At 38.4% G+C, this 19,450-nt stretch overlaps 1 protein-coding gene and 1 long non-coding RNA gene across 2 annotated transcripts in view; one reads left to right on the top strand and one right to left on the bottom strand.

Annotated features, from left to right (window-relative positions):
* The window catches only part of LOC149179312 (protein DETOXIFICATION 16-like), a 60,582-nt gene extending 44,878 nt beyond the window's left edge, over window positions 1–15,704 (top strand). Inside the window, exons 7-9 of the mRNA XM_089420588.1 lie at window positions 14,717–14,803; window positions 15,034–15,099; window positions 15,550–15,704. Coding sequence (XP_089276714.1) covers window positions 14,717–14,803; window positions 15,034–15,099; window positions 15,550–15,561 — 165 coding nt within the window. The 3' untranslated portion in view covers window positions 15,562–15,704. The remainder of the gene's footprint in view (window positions 1–14,716; window positions 14,804–15,033; window positions 15,100–15,549) is intronic.
* The window catches only part of LOC149179313 (uncharacterized), a 45,634-nt gene extending 28,452 nt beyond the window's left edge, over window positions 1–17,182 (bottom strand). Inside the window, exons 1-2 of the long non-coding RNA XR_016258258.1 lie at window positions 16,823–17,182; window positions 16,197–16,243 (exon numbers count right to left, since the gene is read on the bottom strand). This is a non-coding gene — a long non-coding RNA (uncharacterized LOC149179313). The remainder of the gene's footprint in view (window positions 1–16,196; window positions 16,244–16,822) is intronic.
* Window positions 17,183–19,450: the final 2,268 nt, after the last annotated feature.

Genomic DNA, 19,450 nt, shown 5'->3' on the forward strand with positions numbered 1-19,450 from the left:
ACGGGCTCAAAATCATGTCCATGCTCCATCAATGAGGGCTCAAAGGATGACACATGCCATCCCATGTCTCCGTAGAGAAGACACAACCTCCTCTAGGCCTTGGATCAGCTGCCAAGTGTCGGGTGCAATGTGTAGCTAGCTAGGGCATCCTGATCCAAGCGTGTCATCATCTCGAATAACTGGGGCAACAAACAAGCAAATAATAATGCTGAAGAAGTCCCTGACATGGCAATCAATGCTTTGCATGAATGGAGGCCCATGGCTCTCAACACTCACCCTGCAAATGTCATCAGGATCCTCTAGAGGGCTCGAATCCCATATAGGGAGGTCAAGTCCAAGATGAGAACCCACCAACAATCATGTATAAGATCCAATGCATCTCCTCACCTTCAAATACAATAATAATATAATTCATTAGTGCAATTGAGTGAATAATCTTGTTAATCAAGGGCATAAGTGAGACTTCATAGTGGGTGTCCTTTCCAAATTTAGGGCTTTGAACAAGCAATAGTGTTACCTTTTGGGGTAGAAGTGGCTAATGAAGAGCCCTATTAGGTGGTTTCAACCTTTAAGGGAATGATAGGTCCAAAGTACATCCTTCAAGTGGCAGGTGTCATGTGAAATAATTATGGAGCGAAATGGGACAAAGAGAAGGCTCCAAGCCACATGCCATGGTACAAAGGTAACAATGATGAGGAAAGCCCACACCTCAGGTATATGAATGTAGGAGGGAGCAATTGTGGTACATGAGTGACCTCGACCTTTTTTTTCCACCCTTCTTCATACATCTTTTTCCTTTTATTGATTTTTCTTTTATTTTACTGCTTAAGTCTCTAGGTGATGAGAGCATGTTGTGTATGGTATAGCAGTGATTACCCCCTTAAAGTGTGGTAGTTCATCGCCCCCTAAGGGTTGGGACGTGCATGGGTTCCTCAATGATGCAAGGGGCACTCATAGGGGCCCTAGGTGTTGAGACATCTAAGGCATTGGGATTAGGAGATTTCTCTTTGATGATAATTGCTTGTGAATGCTCTTTACTTCTTTTAGATTATGATCTTTAGTTCACTTAGATTATTATAGTGTTCTTCTTCATCAAACAACTACCATAGCGTAAACAATAAAGAGACAAGAGAGACAAAATGTAGGCAATCATCCAAGGCCAAAACCTCTCCAACTTGAGAGGAAAACCCAAAATGAATTCTTCTTCTTATAGAGACTTCAATTGACGAATACCAAGACCAAGACCCTTGACCTATTAACCTCTCAAAGACCAAGTCACAGGGATTCCTCCTCTTCCTTGAGTCAACGATGGTCAAACTACTAGTTTCTCCCTCTTTCTCGGCTATATTTCAGATTTTGATTTCTTGAATCAGACCTGCAACTTTTCGGCCTCCTCAGAAACCGTAGTTGCAACATGTGTGAGAGATATGTGGTGAAGTGATCCCTTGATCTCCTTTACTTGGACAGTATGACTTTCTTCTTTAACTTGGCTTGATGAAAGACTTATTCTTCTTCCTTGATTCGGTCCTTTAGGACAACTGTAAGAACTCGGCTTCATAAAGTAGCAGACAATACTTCTCTTCTTCACTCGTGTGGGAGGAATCAACCAAAACAGGCCCAAAAAAATATATATATATATATATATACTTCGGTTCCTTGACTTCCTTCTCCTCGCTTGATGTGAGGCTCCTTCTTCTAGGTTTCTCACACCTTCACTTCTATTTTAGATCTTGATCGAATGCGTGTCCAAATGGAGGTCGAGCTGCCCTATATATAGTGGTTTGTCCATCAAAATAGGTTGACTTCAACTTGTGCCTAGGTCGACATGCTCTTCTGGAATCATCTTATTCCCTTTTGTAGGCCCACTTCAAGAAGACCTTGTGACATGGCCTTGGAGGGTTAATGACTCAAACAATTTCTCTTTTTACAATGTACAATAATCCCAAATGGGTCTTCAACCTTTGACATTGACTCATTAGAGTTTATGACATGATGAACAACCCTAAAGGCTCACAATGGAAGCCTTAACTATAAAATAAAATTCCTTGAGCATGAAACCCATGACTCAAGCATTACAAATAATTTTATTTTCTTCTTTATATCAATTACATTTACACTTTTCAACACTCCCTCATGTCATTATGAAGACCGAACCTAGTTACACTTTTCAACACTCCCTCTTAACTAGGGAGGTATTCATAATCCACACAATGTACTTGGACATTCTCAATTTGAATAATTCTCATAAGAAGAGTCGAATTGGTAACCCATCTATATATCATCATATCAACCAACATGGTCACATAGCAAGGTCTTGACTAACAACTCTATCTCTCCACAAGACTAGAACATAATGTTGGCGATACCAATGATTTATAGACACCCTCATCATTGTCTCTCTCAGAACATACCCCTCCCGGGTTCTCTCAAAGTATGTTCCACCAAGACTATTCTTATCTTGGATTCCCAGTTCTCAAAGAATATCGGTCCTCTACGACTACTCTTATCTTGGATTCCCTAACTCATCCTCAAAGAGTATCAGATGCCAGATGTTTACCCAATCCTCCATTCTGTCTTCCCAAGCGAAGACAATAATGATGTGTCTATCTCTCCCTCTAAACTTAGGGAGGATATACTCATTCCACTGAAGGAATGTACCCAAGCTCCCTCTTAACTAGGGACTTGATCAAGCTCCCTCTTGACCAGGGACTTGCTTTCAGCAGCTCTTCAAGTGGAGATCATGGGACAACCAACTTCTTGTAGAACTCCTTCCTTTGATGTCATGAATTTCTTCTTTCTTATAAAGTCTACATATTTCGGGACTTTTTTGTAGGGCATAGACCATCCATCACTTTCATCCATGAGTCAATCATGTCATCATTCCTTTCATTGGAAAGTGATCCATTAGTCCATATATGGTCTTCCTTCATGCCATCTTTCCTTAAGGACATGGGCATTAGTTGTGGAAGACATGCACAACTCTTCCCTTGGCAGCCTTGCATAAGCCCATCCAAATATTATTCAAAAATAAGAAATGAACATTAAATCAAAATTATCTTTGTGATGATCTTTCATCATGACATCTTCTAGTTTGCATCAACATCCTGCATACATATTGACACATCTCCAAAAGATATACACTGTCAAGGGTCTCTTTCTTTTTCAGACTATATAAGAGTCTTCGTATCTTTCATGGAGATATCCTAGTCAAATCTTTTCGTCCTTGGATGTTGATTGCCTTCTTCATAGTTGCATATTCCACGATCTCTTCCCTTCTTTCTTCACACATTTTTCTTCCCAGGAACTTTCAATTAGAGTTCCTCCAATTATTGTCAACCACCTCATATTTCATATGAGGACATATTATGTTGATTTCATCTAGTTAATGTGTGACCCATGCTTTCCTGCATCTCTTCAAAGGAGGAGATCCTTTCTTTTGATCATGCTCTCAAGATAGAGCATTTGTCTATGTTACCTACAACCATATGACATGACTCTAGGTTATCAAATACAAGCATACATACCTAATTTTTCCTTTAGGTCATCTAGACTTCCTTCAACAACTTCCTTGATTGAAAGAGTTTCAAATCCTTGATCTCCTTCACTTCTTTTGTCATCATACAGTCATCCCATGAATTCCACAGGTTGGAATTATTGATGAAACACTTGCTTCCTTTTAATTTGTGAACCTTCCGACGAAGATTCCAATAGAGAATCTTAAGTATCATCATCGAGCAAATGCCTCCTTTTGACTGATGTATGATGATCTTTGTACTAGATAGCTTTTTCCTTTTCCCATAAGTACCACTTATGCTTCTAATGAGGTCACCAAGAGCTATAACTATCCATATGTGACTACCATAAACTTTTATTTCAGCCATCTTTCATGTTTCTCTATGATCACAAGCTCTTGCCTTCAACGCTTCTATCATTCCATGATGCATCCTATCATGTTCCTTAGTGACTCATAATTGCCATATCTTAAAACACGAGCTTGAAAAGAACTAGGTGAAGAAGATTATCTCAATCATAGTAGAGATCCCTTACTTCCTCTTTCTTGGATTTCTTCTTTTCAACGTCTTCCACTTCTTCAGTAATATGAGCTTCTTCTCTTCCTCTTTTGTTATTGTCCTTCTTGAGCCTAGGACAATCTCTCTTGTAATGCCCATATTCTTGACTTCCATAGCATTGAATCTTAGCTATGTTCTTCTTTTTCTGAGGACCAAATTTCCCAAATTTTTCTTCTTTTGATTTTGTTCATTTGATCCTACATCAGTTTTGGCCTTCAGCCTGGTTTCTTCAATCTTGCATAATGACCATAGATCTTGGAATGGAGTAGCTTTTTTCTTCCCATAAATGCTTGAAGTAAAGTTACCCCATTCCTCTCGTAGTGCATTTAGTACTACAGTGGTCATCTCTTTGTCAGACATTATTTCACCCAAATCTTGAAGTTGATCCCTTATTTTAGATATCCTCATGAAGTATGAGGCTATCCCTTCTTCTTTTGATATCTTTAGCTTGTAGAGTTCTTGCCTTAGAGAAATAACTTCTCCTGTAGTGCTTATAGAAAACAACACTACCAATTTGTCATATATTTCTTTTGAAGTGTCGAGTTTAGATACATATGGAATGAGGGGATCCTTGATGGATTCTATGAGAATCCTTTGATCCCTTACTTCCCCTTTCATAAACTTTGCAAGTGCTTGAGCATCTTATTTCGATGGTTTGGTGATTGAGCCTTTGACATGTTCGGTCACCTCATTTTCAATGCGATTCAGATCTGTCCTCTTTTTCCATGCAAGATAGTTTGAAGCCCCAACCAATTTGTTGCTTTCCTTGCAAAAATACATTTTGACAGATTCAGATGTAGACATAAATATACTTACTTGTGAAGATGCATCTTCCATTTGCTGCCTCCTTCAATTTGATGATGATATAGATAATAGGTAACTTCTCCTTGATGAAGATAGTTCTCTTCAAGAATGATCCTTGACTACACAAAGAGGGAGATCACTTTAGATCCTTTGATGGTGATGTCCTTGTTGATGATGATCAATGATGACTTCTTGATGATGTCTTGACCCTTCTTGGATAATCTTCTTTAATGGTAAGGACCTTGCTTCAACGAGAGGGAGATTGCCTTAGAACCTTTTGAAGATGATGACAACGTCCTTGATCTTGCTTCTCTTAGATGAATAGTCTTCAAGATACTTTGATTTGTAGGTCTCTTCAACTTGAGTAGGGTCTTTGTGGTCTTTTAGTATCCAAAGACTTTTTCTGGTGTAGACTTCTGCTTCGATCTACGGTTTTGACACTTCTTTGTAGATCTTGACTTTGCTTTGATGTCCTTCGAGATTTGATCCTTGAGTGCTTGTGTGTCTCTTGATGAGATGCCCTTTCCTTGATTTTGTCACCTTAGCTCTGATACCATGTTGAGAAATCTAGGGCATTAGGATAAGTAGATTTCTCTTCGATGAGAACTGCATGTAAATGCTTTTTACTTCTTTTAGATTAGGATCTTTAGTTCACTTAGATTATTATAGTGTTCTTCTTCATCAAACAGCTACCATAGCATAAACAATAAAGAGACAAGAGACACAGAATGTAGGCGATCAGCCAAGGCCAAAACCTCTCCAACTTGAGGGGAAAACCCAAAACGAATTCTTCTTCTTTTAGAGACTTCAACTGACGAATACCAAGACCAAGACCCTTGACCTATTAACCTCTCCAAGATCAAGTCACAAGGCTTCCTCCTCTTCCTTGAGTCAATGGTGGTCAAACTGTTGGCTTCTCCCTCTTTCTCGGCTATACTTCAGATTTCGATTTCTTGAATCAGACCTGCAACTTTTTGGCCTCCTCAGAAACCCTAGTTGTAGATTGTGTGAGAGATATATGGTGAAGTGATCCCTTGATCTCCTTCGCTTGGACAATATGACTTTCTTTTTTAACTCGGCTCGATGAAAGACTTATTCTTCTTCCTTGATTCGGTCCTTTAGGACAACTATAATAACTCAGCTTCCTAGAGCAGCAGAAAAAACTTATCTTCTTCGCACGTGTGGGAGGAATCAACCAAAACAAGCCCAAAAACAAATCAATATACTTCAGTTCCTTGACTTCCTTCTCCTCTCTTGATGTGAGGCTCCTTCTTCTAGGTTTCTTTCACCTTCACTTCTATTTCAGATCTTGATCGAATGTGTGTCCAAATGGAGACCGAGCTGCCCTATATATAGTGATCTGTCAATAAAAATAGGCTGACTTAAATTTTTGCCTAGGCCGACATGCTCTTCTGGAATCATATTATTCCCTTTTGCAGGCTGACTTCAAGGAGAGCTTCTAACATGGTCTTGGAGGGTTAATGACAAACAATTTCTCTTTTTACAATGTACAATATGCCCAAATGGGTCTTCAACCTTTGACATTGACTCATTAGACTTTATGACATGATGAACAACCCTAAAGGCTCACAATGGGAGCCTTAACTATAAAATAAAATTCCTTGAGCATGAAACCCATGATTCAAGCATTAAAAATAACTTTATTTTTGTTCTTTATATCAATTACATAAAATTATGATTATACATGTCATTATGAAGACCAAACCTAGTTACACTTTTCAACACTAGGAACTAGGGTGATGGCCATAATGATAATGGGTAGAGCTCATGTTGGGCTTTTACCCATGTGCTAATTTATTATCCTGTCATCTTTTACATTTTGCGGTACATTTCCTTTTGTATGTGGCCATGTTATTCTTTTATTCTCTTTTTATCTTGCATCAACCTTTGAGGCATCGTTCCAAGCCTAACCCATGATGTGGACAAGGGGAAGGGGATGCTAACACCTTGTCCCAATGGACAAATATGGACCTAGATAGGAAAATGTGAAAAGGGCTTGTAATGAGTGTGGGGGAGTGGAATATAAGGTATTGGGAAGCGGGACCACGCAACCAAAATCAAGGTTTCCCATGTAATGCCCTTCCTAAAGCTAATAACCAATAAAGGAGATCCCATGGGACTAGGATTCGAGATTAACCCCCCTAATTAAGGTAAGGGAACAAAAGTATAGTCAAGGCCCTTCCTCCTTCCAAGTCACCTAGTAATCCATACCCAAGTGTGCCCTAGAAAAACAAGCATAAGCACCCAATCACATAATGAAAAATCATACCTTCGGGATTGGATGGCCCACCTTCAAACAAACAACCAAGACAAATGAGCGAGGAGACATGATGGTTGGCTCAGGTGGCAAAGATAAAGTAGCACATCAAAGCCATCAGGTGGCTGTCAGGGTCTGCTACTGCAGGCTGAAAGAAGATCCATAGGAAAGGAAATCTCTCTAAAGGGGTGCCCCACTTTTGGTGGGCTATAGTTCCAATGCAAGTTGACCTAGAAATCTCATTTACTAGAAACAAGGAAAACTCAACTATAAATCAATTTCTCTTAATCCCATAAATAAATCATGGATTCCACATATTTAGAGAATAATTCGAACCATGGCATTATTTGCCCAAAGAATTGGATGATTCCCTTTCCAAGGTGGCATGCGCTCTAAACTTGCATGGAGACTATGTGCCCCACTTATAAAACTTACGAAATAACATAAGGCAAATAATATAAAGGGATATGAAGGCTTGGAACAATGACACATGGAAACAACTATTAGGTATTATTTTATTGACTCTCTTACTCCCCCTCATGTCGGTTCATTGCCCCCATCATGCTCCTATTATCACCTTCCAAGTGCACCTGTTTATTATTTTATTAATTATATTGTTAATTCAAATTAAAATATAATGAAATAATACTTTACTTGCCCACATACCATCAACTTATACATTATGGTCATATGAACATAGGGCTTATTACATAGTGACTGATTTTATGTTCAATGTTTTGGTTAGGCATCCACGCTGATGAATGATTGCCATGGCGAAATTTTGGCCTCTATAGAAGTTCCCATCCATGTTTGACCCCTGGAAAGTTCCATTCCAACAGAATGGGGGCTTCCTTCCATGCTTCTTATTTGTCTTAAAAATTATGAATGCCTAATTTACAAAATCCTATGTGTGAACCAATGATATCACTGATACAAGAAAAGCAGAGACAAGCTAAGAGACAAACACAAGAATATTGTAATATCCCCATCTTTTGTTTCCCTTATGATGCGGTTAGGATGGACTTCCAGGGTTGGTGATAGCCAGGTCACAGGAAGGATATTACGTCATCAATGCGCTAGGAGGGTTTTGGAGGAGTTTTATGGGGTATGATGGGGTTCGCTTGTCATATTTCATCATCAAGGTCAGTTTTGCATAGTTCATTCTTGGTTTCATTGCATTCTGATGATTCCTATAAAACAAGGTTATTATCAAGCATATTTTAATTAAATACACTAAAGGTGTTATTTGGAGCAGATTATTTGGAAAAACACCTTAGTGTTATAACTCGTTGGAACCGGGATGAAGAGATCTACAAGATGGAATGATGAAAAGTGACTTTCATTGGCTAGAGAGATCGTAGAGGAAGATTGATCATTCTCCGAGATTAAAAGTGACTTAAATAAAATAAAATAAAAGAGTCACTTAGATAAAATAAGAGGGAGGAGCTTCTAGAATGAAAATAAAATTGCTTCTATAAGGTTGGAGAGAGATCCATTAGATGTTTGAAAGAGGAGAAAGCAAGTCATTTGGGATCATCTTGGATTTGGAATATTTTCTCTTAGAAGAGTGTCTGAGAACTTGGTTTTCAGGTTCAACGAACCCTTAGATGAAAACCCTTGCGTTTCTTGGTGTGTTGGACAAAACCCCAACTCACTATTATGGAGATGAAATCTCCTAAGCTTCATTGACATCCGTTGGTGTGTAGATCTGCGGGTTAGAAGTGGGGATCACCCAAATCTCCAATTTGGGCTTCATTTCTATTGATTTAATGCGAGACTGTGAGTAGCATTGTTGTAGTTATTTGGAGGCCATCACTTCAGCAATTTTAAGCCTTTCAATTATCTTGTCAGGGTTTAATAGGTTCCGATCTAAATTTGGCATGTAATATCATATTCCAACTAATAAAGTAAGGTTGATAAATATTCTCTGTGTTTTTCTTGCTAAGCTTTTGCAAAAGTGCCATTGTGTCATTTAAAGTTATGACAAATTATCTGTGTAAAGATTTTAAAGAATTGTTGCATTTTAGCAGTATTTGCAACAACAAATTATGTTGTAATATTCTCTGGGTATTTTTGGCTAACTAAATAAAAATAAATATTATAGTGGTATCAGAGCAGAAATTTGGAGTGTATTTTCTGGGAATATTAGATAAATTAATTAAAGGGATATTACAGTGGTATTACAACAGGTCAAAATACTCAATTGAATCTTCGAGGGCCAAAATACTCAGCGCAAAAGGGGGCGAATTTATCATGAAAACTATAGACCAATTTGTGCCAACCAATTGGAGGGTAGGTTACTAGAGCGCATTGGGGCCGAGTTTCCTAATCTCCGAGGCCGAGTTTGCAAGAGGGATGTATTGAGGGTCATGGATCGAGAAATTTTCATGAAGTTGAGCCAATTTGGAAAGAAGTTGCGTCCAGCTCTAGTGCAATGGTAGCCAGGGCAAATCGATTGATAAAGAACTATGTGAATTGGAGGGCCAACGAAGACCGAAATTCACCTAGATGGATTGGCCATTTCCGAAGTAAAAAGGTAGAAATGAAGTTGATAGCTGCTGGACTAAATTCATAAATTTTCCAAGGGTCGAGTTCCTTAATTTTCGAAGGCACAAACATTCCTTCTAAAAGGTTGATTGACTTGATGCATTTATGAGCCTACAGTGAACAAATTGGCTAGAATAAGGAAGGTCGAATTAAGAATCGAGTTGCTCTTTTGAGACTCCAGCGAAATAATTTATGGATCGCATTACCAGTAGCAAGGTCCAAATTCATGGTTGTTACTAAGGCTGAGTTCATCATAGTTGTTGGTCTAAATACCTAACGCAGTTCGAGAGCCAACAATCTGAGGGTTTATCCACCAGGTGCCATCTTAAAAATTTTATTGCTGAAGCTGTAACATTTCTTTCTAGTAGCAGTGTTATTGTTGGTGAATTCTATTGTCAAAATTTTGACTCTTGAGTAATTATATGGTATTTTTGAAATAAAATATTTTGCCTTAAATTCCTGAAATTTTGATTGAATTAATAATTAGGGTTATTATAGTGGCTTTCCTACAAAGTGTTTGTCAAAGCACTTGAAAGAGGAACTTCAAAATTTTTCAAATTATTGGCTCATGGATGATCCACCAAAGACCCAGAGTAACATGGATGATCCACCAAAGACCCAGAGTAACTTGGCCAAAGGCCAATAGAGGATGGACGAGTCATTAAGACAACTTGCAGCTATTGGTGCCAACCCTCATCTCAAAAGAAATTTTATGAAAAGAATTTGGTGGGGGGGTTCAAATCTAGAAAGGATGAGGAGCCAAAGCAAAAGCAGTCTCAGGAACTTCCAAGAAAGAGCAAAATTCAAATGAGAAAAGATCAAATTTGTTTCATATGTTAGGTAGCTTGGACACCAGATCACATGTGTGGAGTTAAAAAGGACAAATAAATAGATGAGGCTGCAAAAACTAAAGGAGAGCAAGAAATGGCAAAGAATTCAGATCAACAGATTAACGAAATGGTTGAAGGGTCCATGGTTGGCAAGGAGACGCATGAGGAGCACTTTGAATTGCGTGATCATGGGGAGAAGCATGATTCAGATTTTCATCACGAGGATCACGAGTTTCCTCTTTTGGAGAGCACATTGTAGTCTCAAGGTGGAGTCGTGATCGAGGGAGTTTAGCATCCATATTTGGGGCCAGGCATTGATGAGGTACAAGTAGATGCACAAGCATCCAACAGGGCTACAGGACTTTCAGGTGATAGCCACTAGGAGAAGATTGAGTATTTAAGGACAAATCCTATGGCAATGAATAATAAGACTCAAACAATTTGAGGCACCATTTTGCAACAGATCAGTGAAATTAAGGTCCTTCGAGTTAGGTGTGCCAAGATAGCTGTCAAGCTTTATAGTGTTGGGGAGCAACTAAAATCCCTAGCGAGGCAATAAGAGAAGTATACTTGGGAGTTTCAGAGCAACCCTCTTCAGGAGTACATAGACAAGGCTTGCAATCCCATTAGGCCACGTATGCATAGTGGAAAGTAGGTTTCGTATAGGAAACATTGTTTGGAGCCCTCCCGATGGTTTTTATAGGTTGGCCAAGACCGAGCAACGGGCCTACAATTTTGGAGCATACTAGTTGGAATTAGAATGGCGTAGTGGAAGCATGGTGGGATTGTTACTTATGTGAGTACTTATGCACAAGATCTGTTCTAGGGGATGGATTGGCAAGAGATTATTAGTTAGTATCCTACTAAGTGGATAATTTATGGAGCAACATCTGTAGCCAGTGACAAAGTACAATTGGAGCCATGGGACATGGGCGCTGATGGATGACCAAGGTGGCATTGGGATCCAAGTGGATCTATTACTGGTTGAATGAGTTAGAGGTTTGTTTGGGATCCATGTATCGAGGAATTTGTACATGATTGGGTGGAACGGAGGCATGATGTGGCACAATGGTTTATATGGGATCTTGGTATCGGTGTATAGATGCCTTTACGGTTGAGAGATGTGGAGTGCTTGAGGGAAAGAAAACTCAAGGCGGGAGGATTTGTAATATCCCCGTTTTTGCTTTCCCTAATGATGCAGTTAGGATGGACTTCCTGGGTTGGTGACAGCTAGGTAACAGGAGCAAGATTATGTCATCAGTGGCCCTGAAGGGTTTTGGAGGAGTTTTATGGGGTTCGATGGGGTTTGCTTGCTATATTTCATCATTAGGGTCAGTTTTGCACAGTTTGTTCTTGGTTCCATTGCATTCTGACGATTCTTGTAAAACAGGGTTATTATCAAGCATATTTTAATTAAATATGCTAAAGGTGTTATTTGGAGCGGATTATTTGGAGAAACACCTTAGTGTAATAGCTCGTTGGAACCAGGATGAAGAGATCTACAAATGGGATTGATGAAAAGTGACTTTCAGTGTCCAGAGAGATCGTAGAGGAAGATTAATCATTCTTCGAGATTAAAAGTGACTTAACTAAAATAAAATAAAATAGTCACTTAGATAAAATAAAAGGGAGGAGCTTATAGAATGAAAATAAAATAATAAAATAAAAGTGTTTCTAGAAGGTTGGAGAGAGAACCATCAAATCTTTAAAAGAAGGGAAAGCAAGTCATCTGGGATCATCTTGAATTTGGAATATTTTCTCTTAGGAGAGTTTTCGAGAATTTGGTTTTCAGGTTCGTAGAGCCCTGGGACAAAAACCTTTGGGTTTCTTGGTATGTTGGAAGAAACCCCAACTCAATATTGTGGAGATTTCATTCAGAAATCTCATAGAGCTTCATGGACATCGGTTGGTGAGCAGAACTGGAGCAGATTTGTGGGTTAGAAGTGGGGATCACCTAGATCTCCAATTTGGGCTTCATTTCCAGTGATTTAATGGGAGGTCGTGAGCAGTGTTGCCACAGTTATTTGGAGGCCATTACTTAAGCTATTTTTGGCCATTCAATTATCTTGCCAGGGTTTAACAGGTTCTAATCCAGATTTGGCATGTAATATCATATTCCAGCTAATAAAATAATGCTGATAAATATTGTCTGTGTTTCTCTTGCTAAGATTTTGCAAAAGTGCCATGGTGTCATTTAAATTTACAGCAAATTATCTGTGTAAATTTTCTGAAGAATTGTTGCATTTTACCAGTATTTCCGGCAACAAATTATGTTGTAATATTTTCTGGGTATTTTTGTCTAGATAAATAAAAAGGAATATTACAGTGGTATACGCACAAAAATTGTGGAGTGTATCTTCTGGGAATATTAGATAAAGGAATAAAGGAATATTACAAATATGCAGCCAAAAACTGGTTCTTTACATAGTTAGTAGCTATAAATAGAAAGGATGAGGATGAGTGCTGGTTAGATGAGGCCAAGCACATGCAAACTGTCCCAGAAGTGCGCGTGCAAAGACATCTCATTTAGTCTATCTTACATGTAATTAGTAAACTGTACATGCAAACTAGATACAAGGAGATAACTATAACGCTGGAGATATTTACAATGCGGAGATCACTATTACGAGTGTTTCTCATCAACCATGCAAGCTAAATGGGGCTTTTGCATTATTTACATGTGTGTTTTTCATGATCATGTAAATATCTACTGTTTCCAGGGGGGCTCAATAGGAGGACACTTTATAATTTGTTTAGCAGCCAGGATTTTATGTTAGGTAGCAATATCCGTCAGCCTAGCCCACCTTCCTTTTTGGAGAAGACAATATTTCCATGAGACCACAGGAAGCTCTCTGTTACCTCCAAGCTTAGACAATAAGTATTGCCTTAATAGATCATTCGGTTTCCTGAAATCTGTTAACACGAGAAACCAACAGAACCTGTAATACACAGGATAGTTTCAAGAATCCCAATCCCATTAACCACTATTAACCACTTCCTTTTTGGAGAAGGCAATATTTCCATGAGACCACAGGAAGCTCTCTGTTACCTCCAAGCTTAGACAATAAGTATTGCCTTAATAGATCATTCGGTTTCCTGAAATATGTTAACACGAGAAACCAACAGAACCTGTAATACACATGATAGTTTCAAGAATCCCATTAACCACTATTAACCACTATAAGATTCCCTGCTAATGTAAAGGCTTTGAAATATCACTTCTGAAGCTTACTGTGCAGCCTCTGAAGACATTAAATACCACATATGTGAAGGGAAACACCATCACAAAAAGGAATGCTTGAGTATCTATCAATTGATCCCAGTTTAATTGTCTTCCATGGTTTGACCAACCAATCTCATCTCCCATATTTCAAAAAATTGTTTTATGCAAACTTACTACTGCACCTGAAGCTTTACACAAGCTATCCAGGCAATTCATGGTTCGTTCAACTGATTTTGAAGTGAGTTTGATCGAAAGAAGGGAGTTACCTGGAAAGTGATTGTTAGTTATCCCACCACATCGTGAGTGAACCCTGAATGAGTCTACAATATTTTGAAATCATTCTCTAATTCACCTTGCAGACATAAATCCTTTTCCTTGTTATGAGGTATGCCATGAGTCTCTCAAACCTAAATATGATAACGCTGATCTGTTATTTGAATGTTCGTTTGTGATAGGATATCAAAATCTGAAAACTATAATTAGATGTTTTCTAGCAATTCAATAACTGTAAGCATAAACTTGACATTATTTCTCAATATTTGTTCATATTCCCTATATAGATGCAAACTATCCCAACATCACATTATTTGTCATCACCATTTTTCAACTGCTCCATGTATTCAATCCATGCCAACACCAAATTAGTTCTCATCATCTGATCTTATTGTAACATAGATGGATATTGTTCTCTAGCACATGTTTGAACCTTCTGCATTTGAAACGTTCACATTTAAAATAGTTTCTACAGCAAGATGTTACATAGCGTTTCTAAACTCTATAAATACAACTATGAAATGGCCTCTGAAAAACGGATTCTTTTAAGAGTGTCAAGTCTTCCCAATGATAGTTGAGAAAGCACATCTCTCAGTAGGGCGCAGTTAGAATGCAGATTTATTCAAATACAACAAATTTCTTATTCTCTGTGAATACTATATCTTATGCCTAATTGTGTTGCATATTTCAGGGACTTTGGATTGGAATTCTTTGTGGGCTTTGTGCACAAGCAATTCTACTGTTCATAATAACGTTGTGTACGGATTGGGGAAAGCAGGTAAATTGCTTCAAGTCTTTCCCCTCCAAAAACTGAAGGAATATGAATGAAACACAGACAATATATATGGTAGAAGCATACATGAACCGCTGGGATCCAATTTAGATTTCAGGAATGATAAGAAACACGATTGATACATAACATTAAAATCAATTTATTTTTGTCTACTTTGAATTACACTGATCTGGGCATGAGACTCAATAATTGATATTCAATTGTCTTGTGGCTAGGCAAAAGAGGCAAAAGAAAGAGTATATGCATCATTATTGCCCACTGTTACTCGTAATATAATAAAGGTATGTAAATTTTACGCAGCATTTATGAGCATTTGAAAAGCATTTTCCTTCCTATGTTAAAGGACTATCTAATCGAGTTCTATTTTGGCTAATGATGGGCACACTACATCACTTGGATTAAGAATGGAAATATAGTCTGAGATGATCATAATGAGAAAAACTAGTCATTTAAAACAATATGAGAATAAAACTTTTTACTGCAATTCTGAAGGTGGATTGAATGTTATATTAATTTAGCATCCTGGTTTCTGTCGAGGTCGACTTGTCCAATACGAGATTTTCAGAAATATGTTTTCTCTTGTCATTTTTTCCTTAAAATGTTTCTGTAATAAGAGAGAGCAGAAAAATTGGAGACTATAATAAAAAGGATTAACGAATCTTATAGTTGGGTGCATCAAAATATGTAATATCTAACATCTCGTGCCGTGACAACCGTGTTTAATCAAGCAGGACGAGCAATAAGGTTTTCAGCCTGGATGGTTGGAGTCAATTTTCAATCTCTCATAACAGAAGGGGAAATTTTTGGGTGCTTTCACATATGCTAAAATGTGCCTTGCCTGTTTCACCTCTGCAAAAGAAAAGGCTTCTGTGAATGTTTTATTCAACCAGATATCACGGTGGATGAAAGCAAAACCCCGTTGTTAAATGGAGACAAATTTAGGAGATTGGCATCCTTGCAAATAGAGTAGAAAATCCTTTTGTGGGTGAATAAGGAGAATAATTCTTTGATTCACTCCTCACACCCTCCTATATTTATATGCCCTTGTTACTCACAGTCCTTACAAAGAATGATATATATTTTTTCTATGGCAACAGAAACATTTTGAAGTATAATATAATGCTGTGGGGTTCCTGAAATGGAAACCTTTTGAAGCACAATGTAAGTTTCTCCAATAAATATATAAATGTTTCCTGGACCACTAAGCGATCTTAACAATTGCAATGGCAAATTTAATAACAGTGAAATTCATAATTAAAAGCTATAAATGCACAAACACAAGCACAATAGTCAATCCATGGAAAGTGAAATATTCTTATGACAAAGACGACTGTTCAAGACACAGCTTGCATAAAGGCTTGAATGCTTCAGAACTTACATCAGAAGCTTCAATCTACTGGAGAGAATTCAGAACGATCAAGGTACCTAAACCAAAGGACAACAAAATGTTATGCTTGATATTATTTTGTTGTAACCAAACTGCATACGACGAGTGCTTTTTTTTTGTGTGTAGAAATCCATTTGAACTCTAGGCCTCTGAAATCTTCTCCCCAGACATTATCTTTTGAGTGAGACTAACAGGTGCCAGACTACTGAAAACCAAAATACATGTGTCTCATTCTTTATATATAGATACTTTATATATAGATACATAAGCACATATAATCATTAAATATTAAGCGTAAGCCTTAGATGCAAGAGATTACCTTTTATGTACACAAAATATCTGAAATTATGGTTCAAATTCAATGTTTTTTTTTATCTATCACTCCGATGGCCATATTTTTGAAATTTCTAAAACTAAACCCAATATTGACAATTTTCACCTCTGTTGAGTGATTCTGCAGCTAATGGTTTTTTTTGTTGAAGCTACACTAGTTAAGATGTGGTAGTACACTGTTCTTTACATTCCTACGATGACTGCCTAGAAGCCTCAAATGACTGGTTAAAGAAGATTGAAACCAATTTCTCGGGAAAAAGGTTCACCAAAGAGGAGAAAATTACCTTTGCTGCCGTCAAGTTGGCCGCTACAACTTTGCATTGGTGGGAGTAGTACAGGAAGCACCGGAACTAGTGCAGGACTGTGATCACCAAAATGAGTAACTGCCCAAGACAAGTCACTACAGGCTACCAGGTCAAGGAAGGCGACAACATCCAAACCAAAAAGAAAAAATAGGCTACAAACACATTCATGAAGAATGCCACATGAAAGGTAGTTTAGCACAGATACAATTCATATCCATGGCAACTTATTAAGTAAGGGGAAGTAAATAGTTGAATCTAAACCCAAAGTGTCATGTTCAACATGGCTTAAAGTGCACATTGCTCCAATTGATTGAACATATTGATTTTTATACTATTATATACGGGTCAATCCATGGCCATTGCATATTTCATTGGGGACGGTGATAAATTGAAAGAATGTGATCGTGGTTGGCACCATGAAAAACATCTAATAACTCCACCATATTCTCAACTGTATAATATTTTAACTCCACCATGTTCTCACCTCTATAATATTTTTTTAACTCCACCATTCTCAACACTATAATATTTTTTAGGGTACAATTTAACAAGCCGCATAATTAGCGTTCCCTGCTACTTAGTTTAATTATTGAATTTTGAAAGATATTTTTTTTCCAAAGAAAAAACGAACTTTTTTTATAAGGAGTAAAAAAAGTTACATGCAGATGAGTTAACATTCTGAAAAGTCTGCCTAATAAAAGGTCAGCCTCCTCTAGAGAGGATCCTCAGCACACCTACCTTGTGCTGCCCAAAATTATAAACACAAGCCCTCGGCCTAGACAGCCGAAACCAAAAGATGAAAACATAGTCCAGATGACCCAGATCCAGCTGGGCCTCCTTTCAAAAGGAAAACAACCCAGCTGATCCATACCCAAGTATCATAACCACAACAGCTTCAAACAAAACCGGAGCATCAATGTATCTGAAGGTAGTAAAATAAACAGGAGTTTTTTAGACTAGTGCTACTAGATTTCATGGAAAAACAACAGAAAGAACTCTAGAGCAACTAGGAAAAAGAAAAACTATGCATATGGAGGGAGATCCGACACACGGATCTGTTCCTGGATCTGCTCAGTTATTCTCCACGAGCCCAGATCTTGTTGTAGACCTGCCTTAGAAAGCCCATCTGCGACCTCATTGAATTCCCTGTATATATGTTCAATGGAGAAGACATTAAACTGCTGTTTTAAAGATTGTATTTCTTCTAAGAGGGGCAACAACATATAATTCTGACATCTGAATTTCCCAATGACCTAGTTTATAACATTCAAAGAGTCTCCATAAATCTGAATGGTGAGGATGTTTTTTTGGATGAGCCAACAGAGCAGAAGTTTTAAGGCAGAGAGTTCGGCAAAGTTATTTGATCCCGTTCCAGTTCCAACCGCAGCCTTTAGAGTGTGAGCGTTATTAATGTGAATGCATATCCCAGCACCCGTAATGTTATTTTGTGCAGCACCGTCGAAAAAAGCCCACGGGATCCCTTCCCGAATATTTGGTGCTGTTCTCTGATTTCGATTGTAATGCTCCTCATTCAAGGGAATGCTATCAAAAATGGCGATGCTTTGAATGGCCACTGCAGCCACGGGAGACAACTTTTCTCTAAAAATGCTACGATTTCTTGCAAGCCAAACACCCCAGCAGATGATGGGGGGCAAATTCCTCAAGTTCCTCTCCTGAAAATGATTCCACCAGTATTCCCAGGTTGCATTTAAATCGACCCCTTCCCATCTTAGTTTTACATTCAGGAGCCTTTCTGCCTCTATCCAAATCTGTTTTGTGAACGGACATAGCAAGAAAAGATGGTCAATGGATTCTTCATCCGTGAAACACAGAGGGCATCTGCCTGGTCCCTGTTTAAACCGAGCTTGCAGAACATCCCAGGAAGGGATTTTATGGTTTAAAGCACACCAGAAAAAAATCCTAGATTTTTTTGGGCATTTTAGCTTAAACAAAGGTTTTGACCACCAAACAGGAGGAGTCCATCCTTTATTCTTCACCAAGAAGATATAGCCAGCCTTTGGGGAGTAGAGTCCTGATTCAGCATGTGCCCAGACCAGAGAATCTGGCCTATCCATAATTCTGACATTTGATCTTCTCAACTCCTGAATATAACGCTGCCAATCATCTCGCCAAAAGACATTTAGACCAATATCCTCTCCAGTCTTCCAGGCCTGGCCCCAAATAGAAGTTTGCTCCATACTAGCTATCTGATTTAAACTTTTTATACCCATGCCCTCCAGATGAGTAATCAGTTCCGGGGAAAGGGCAAAATCTTCACTGCAACCTACCCAAGGGTCTCTGCCAATCCTCAGACTTTCTCCATTCCCAACTCTCCATGTCAAACCTTGTTCAATTACCTTAAAAGCCTCCGAAGTGGCTTTCCAAATGACTGAGCAATTCCTCCCTTTCTTATTAGGCCTTCTTATCCAATCTTCAATCGGGATGGGATCAATGTATTTCCTTTTTACCACCTTCGTCCAAAGATTCTCCATTGTTATGATTCTCCATCCTGATTTAGCAGCTAGAGCCTGGCTGAAATCTACAAGATTTTTTAGCCCCCAACCTCCCCAATCTTTTGGCCTTGCGATTTTGTCCCATGCCACCCAT

The sequence above is a fragment of the Pinus tabuliformis genome, chromosome 4_1 (genome assembly GCF_031772625.1).
Source record: "Pinus tabuliformis cultivar Carrire ecotype Pingquan chromosome 4_1, CPIR1, whole genome shotgun sequence".
Classification (NCBI taxonomy): domain Eukaryota; kingdom Viridiplantae; phylum Streptophyta; class Pinopsida; order Pinales; family Pinaceae; genus Pinus; species Pinus tabuliformis.